The 5,263-nt window shown below is 39.4% G+C and overlaps 1 protein-coding gene across 1 annotated transcript; it reads left to right on the top strand.

The window, feature by feature from the left end:
* The first annotated feature begins 807 nt into the window (after positions 1-807).
* LOC140058217 (uncharacterized) lies at positions 808-4,395 on the top strand. The gene has a single exon (XM_072103780.1). The coding sequence runs from the start codon at positions 808-810 to the stop codon at positions 4,393-4,395; it is 3,588 nt and encodes a 1,195-aa protein (XP_071959881.1).
* The last annotated feature ends 868 nt before the right edge of the window (positions 4,396-5,263 follow it).

Here is a 5,263-nt window from a genome sequence, read left to right as displayed (position 1 = left end):
AAATTCAATAACAATTATTTGCAATACCCAACGTATACAAATTCAATAATTGGTATAATTGTGAAAACAATATCAAGCAATTTAGATATCTTGGGTTAATCTAGTCAGTTGAAACTTATAAAAAAAGATAAACATAAAAAAACAAATTACAACAAAAAAGAACAAAACAAAGATAGATACAAATTGAACTCAAATGTTAAATGATGGCATTTATAATACGGATCTTGAATAAAACAAGGCCAACAGCCATTAGGTCGCGTGCTACAATGCATATTGATACCGGACCGACCGACAGACAGACCGACCGACAGACCGACCGACCGACATAGTGAACTATTGTGATGGGTTTGTCACACGGAAGTGAGCCCTCTAGAGTAAAAGAGGGGAGATGAATAAAGATGGACGACAACTACAACGTGTTTTGTTATGTTCTTATTGTTGGTTTCAGCCTAACGAGCGAGCCCGTAACAAATTGGGGGGTCATCCGGGAACAACGTAACAAATTGTAGTTGTAGATCGAACTGATGGTAATTTTAGTTACTTATTCTAAGCTGGTTTTAGGTTTAGAGACGTTTTATAACGAACGAGGTTTGGCGGTCGTCGAGCCAGTACACTGTGTTGTTGTTTTAGGCTTGTGTAGTAGAAGTCGGTTTGGCTTTGATTTTAGGGGTCTAGTTATTGAGACCACGGCGCACGGTAGGTTTAATACTGTGTGGGCTTGGCAGGTATTTCATTACTGGTGCCTTAATTATCGTCATATTGGTTATTTTAACCTGTGTTTTTGTTTGTTTGTTTCAAATAGAAACTATGGCAGAAAGTGATTTTGACGAGGAATTTTTGGATAGCATGTCCATTGAGGTGGTAGCTCAGCTATCAGAGGAGCGTTTGCGACTCCTAGGTACTAGGGTTGGAGCATCTATAAATTATTCCATGAATAAATATGACTTGATAAATGTGATTGGAAATCATGTTGGTTTAATTACTCATGAATCCGTAAAAACTGCGGGGAATGAGGTCGAGTTGGCTAGAATTGAGTTGGAACGTGAAAAATTGATTTTTGAAAGAAGAAAAATAGAGATGCAAACTCAAAGAGAAATGGAAAAAGAAAAACATGAATTTGAGTTAAGGAAATTAGAATTAGCTAACCAAATGGGTCACACCACACGGGTTTCTACACCTAATGATTCAGAGATTACTCAGAATATTAAATGGGTTCCCAAGTTTAATGAGGACGAGGTAGAGACATATTTTTTAGCTTTTGAGAAAATTGCTAATAGATTAAAGTGGCCTGCTAGACACTGGACTGTGTTGTTACAAACTGCTCTTGTGGGTAAAGCCCAAGAGGTATTTTCTGCATTGGCTGATGATCAATGTGAAAGCTATGATGCGGTTAAAACTGCTGTTTTGTCAGCTTATGAGTTAGTTCCAGAGGCGTATCGTCAGAAATTTAGGAACTTAGGTAAACCTTATGATCAAACGTTTACAGAATATGCACGTAAGAAGCAGATTCTTTTTGATAGATGGTGTAGTTCGGAAGGAGTAAAGGGTGAATTTGGAAAGCTTCGTGAGCTTATGTTAGTTGAGGAGTTTAAATCTTGTTCCCCTACTGAAGTTCGAACACATCTAGAGGAGCAGAAAGTTGATAATTTAATGAAAGCGGCTTCTGTTGCCGATAATTATGTGCTCAGGCACAAGGTGGTGGATACCAAATCGGTTTCCAAATCTGTTGATGATTCTAAGATCCAAAGTCAGAAAACTACAGTTAATAGTAGTAGTAAATTTGTCAGAACTTGTTTTTACTGCAAGAAAAAGGGTCATATAAAGGCAGATTGCTGGCTGTTTCAAAGCAAATCTAAAGGGGATAATAAGAAACCCCAATCACTTCCAAACACGTTAGTAAATACAGTCCCGTTGAAAGTGACAGCGAGTCATGACGTTGATGAATGTGAGAAGTTGATCCAATCTTCAGGTCCGGAAAAAGTGCGAAAGCTATTTAAGCCTTTCCTCTCTACTGGTTCTGTAGCATTGATCAACGATGTGAATCTGAGTAAAGTTCGTGTCTTAAGAGACACAGGGGCGTCACAATCCCTGATAATAGAATCGGCATTGTCATTTTCAAACGAGTCTTCTGCTGGAGCAAGTGTGCTCATTCAAGGTGTTGAAGGGGGTTATAAGGAAGTCCCACTTCATGTAATTCGGATTGAAACAGATATTGTTAGCGGAGATTTTGTTGTCGGTGTCGTTCCGAGTCTTCCAGTATGGGGTGTCACACTCCTTTTGGGGAATGATTTGGCCGGAGACAGAGTGACAGTAGAACCGGTTGTGTGCAAAAGTCATGTTGAAGACGAAAGCACGGTGTGTTTAGAGAAAGAATTATTACATGTGTTTCCATCATGTGCGGTGACGCGATCTATGGCAAACATAACCATAGATGAGGATGAGAGTATTGACTTGTGTGATAGTTTTTACGGAGACATTACGGATCGCGTTTCCCAAGAGGCTGTCTGCTCAGGTCCCGAGTCACACACTGCCCAGGCTGAACAACAGCACCCAAAAGTGTGTGATTTCGGTCCGACAGTTCTCAATCGGTCCAGGTTAGTGGAAGAGCAGAGTAAAGATCCTGATTTGGTGTCATTTGGTCAGAAAGCTCTTTCTGTAGAGGAAATGTCTATTGTTCCTGTTTGTTATTATATAAAGGATGGCATACTTATGCGTAAGTGGAGGCCACCAGATATTCCAAGTAGTGATGTTTGGAATGAGATTCACCAGATAGTTATTCCTAGTGGATACCGTCAGGATATTATTGGTATTGCGCATGATGATCCTCTTTCAGGTCATTTAGGTGTCAATAAAACGGTAGACAAAATTCTCAGGCATTTCTTTTGGTCAGGTCTTAGAAAAGATGTGTCTAACTATTGTAAATCCTGTCATGCGTGTCAGGTAGTGGGGAAGCCTAATCAAAAGGTTCCAGTAGCCCCACTTAAGCCTATTCCTGCATTCGGTGAACCATTTTCAAGGGTTATTGTTGATTGTGTGGGACCATTACCACGTACTAAAAATGGAAATGAGTATCTATTAACAATAATGTGTGCATCAAGTAGGTTTCCAGAAGAGATTCCTCTTAAGCGTATTACAGCTAAGAATGTTGTTAAAGCATTGGTAAAATTCTTTACGTGGGTAGGATTGCCTAAAGCTGTTCAGTCCGATCAAGGATCAAACTTCATGTCAAAGATATTTAAACAAGTCTTAGAGCAGTTAGGTGTTGCCCATATAAGTTCAAGTGCTTACCATCCACAGTCTCAAGGGGAACTTGAGAGATTTCATCAAACACTTAAGAATATGATTAAAACCTATTGTCTTCAATGTGAAAAGGAATGGGATGAGGGAGTTCCCTTATTGTTATTCGCTGTTCGTGAAACAGTGCAAGAGTCCTTAGGGTTTAGCCCATTTGAGTTGGTGTATGGTCATTCGGTCCGAGGCCCTCTTAAAATAGTCATAGAAAGGCTGTTAGGGAATGCAGAAGAGTCTGTATCGATACTGGATTATGTGTCTGAATTTCGTTATCGATTAAATCGTGCTCGTGAGATGGCTAGAAAGAATCTTGTGAAGGCTCAGGGTAAAATGAAGAGATTGTTTGATAGGAAATCAGAAAAGAGAAGCTTTAATTCAGGTGATGAAGTGTTAGTTATGTTGCCTCTTCCCAGTCAACCATTATCTGCAAGATTTGCTGGTCCTTACAAAGTAGTAGAAAAAGTAGGAGAAGTTGACTATGTGTTAGATACTCCAGATAGGCGTAAGAAGAAGCGATTGTGTCATATAAACATGTTGAAACCATACACAGCGAGAAATAATAGTGATACCTGTACGTCAACACCAGTTGCGTGTGTTGTTGAAGAGAATTCTGAAGAGTTTGGTGATCCTGATACATGTGTTAAGTTCAGTAATTCAGATGTCCTTGCAAACATTGAAGACAAAGTTGGTCATTTATCTCGTGATAGTAAGGTTAAAATTGTTAGTTTGATATTTGGAAATCTGCAGTTGTTTTCGGATGTTCCATGTCGAACGAACTTAGTGGAGCATGATGTTAAGACAGCTGATTGTTCACCAATAAAACAAAATCAATATAGAGCAAATCCGTTCAAGATGAAGATATTACAAGATGAGATTGATTACATGATTAAGAATGATTTAATCGAGCCTAGTTGCAGTGCTTGGAGTTCTCCATGTATATTAGTTCCGAAGCCAGATAAATCGTATCGTTTTTGTACTGATTATCGGAAGGTTAATGCTAAATCTACTACAGATTCATATCCCATACCGAGGATAGACGACTGTATTGATCGTGTGGGTAGTGCTAAGTTTGTCAGTAAATTTGATCTTCTAAAGGGTTACTGACAAATTCCTTTAACAGAGCATGCGAAAGAAGTGTCAGCTTTTGTAACTCCTATGGGTCTTTATCAGTATAAGGTCATGCCTTTCGGTTTAAAGAATGCGCCAGCCACGTTCCAGAGATTGGTTAATGGTATAATTTCAGGGTTGGAGGGATGTGAAGCTTATATAGACGATTTGGTTGTTTATAGTGATACATCGAATGTCCATGTGCAGAGAATTAAGGCATTGTTTGACAGGTTGACAGCTGCAAAGTTGACAGTAAATTTGGTGAAAAGCGAGTTTTCATGTGCAGAAATTGTGTTCTTAGGTCATAAAGTTGGTTGCGGAAAAGTGAAACCATTAAGTGCTAAGATTAAGGCAGTCTGTGATTTCCCAGTTCCAAAGAGTAAGCAGGAGTTAATGCGGTTCCTGGGAATGGCTGGGTTTTATCGACGTTTTTGCAGAAGTTTCTCAACGCTTGTAGCTCCATTAACGAATCTGCTGAAAAAGAATGCAAGCTTTGTGTGGTTGGAGGAATGCAATAATGCGTTCATTAAAGTTAAAGCGATGTTATCAAACGAACCGGTGTTGATGGCTCCACAATTTGATAAACAGTTCTCGTTAATGATCGATACCAGTGATGTTGGTTCTGGTGCTGTGTTGGCGCAAACAGACGAGAATGGTGTTGACAAGCCTGTGTGTTTCTACTCGAGAAAATTCAACCAGCATGAGAAACGTTATTCTACTGTTGAGAAGGAGACATTAGCTTTGATGTCAGCGTTAAAGCACTTTGAAGTGTATCTTGGATCTACTCCGTTTCCAATTGTAGTTTGGACTGACCACAACCCATTAACGTTCTTGGCAAGAATGAAAGACAAGAATCAACGCTTGT

This window comes from Antedon mediterranea, chromosome 9 (assembly GCF_964355755.1).
Source record: "Antedon mediterranea chromosome 9, ecAntMedi1.1, whole genome shotgun sequence".
In the NCBI taxonomy this organism is placed as follows: domain Eukaryota; kingdom Metazoa; phylum Echinodermata; class Crinoidea; order Comatulida; family Antedonidae; genus Antedon; species Antedon mediterranea.
This window is presented reverse-complemented; position numbering and strand designations above follow the sequence as displayed.

What these genes read in the sequence shown, in the direction of transcription:
- LOC140058217 (XM_072103780.1), top strand. Translation starts at nt 808, where the DNA reads ATGGCAGAAAGTGATTTTGACGAGGAATTTTTGGATAGCATGTCCATT.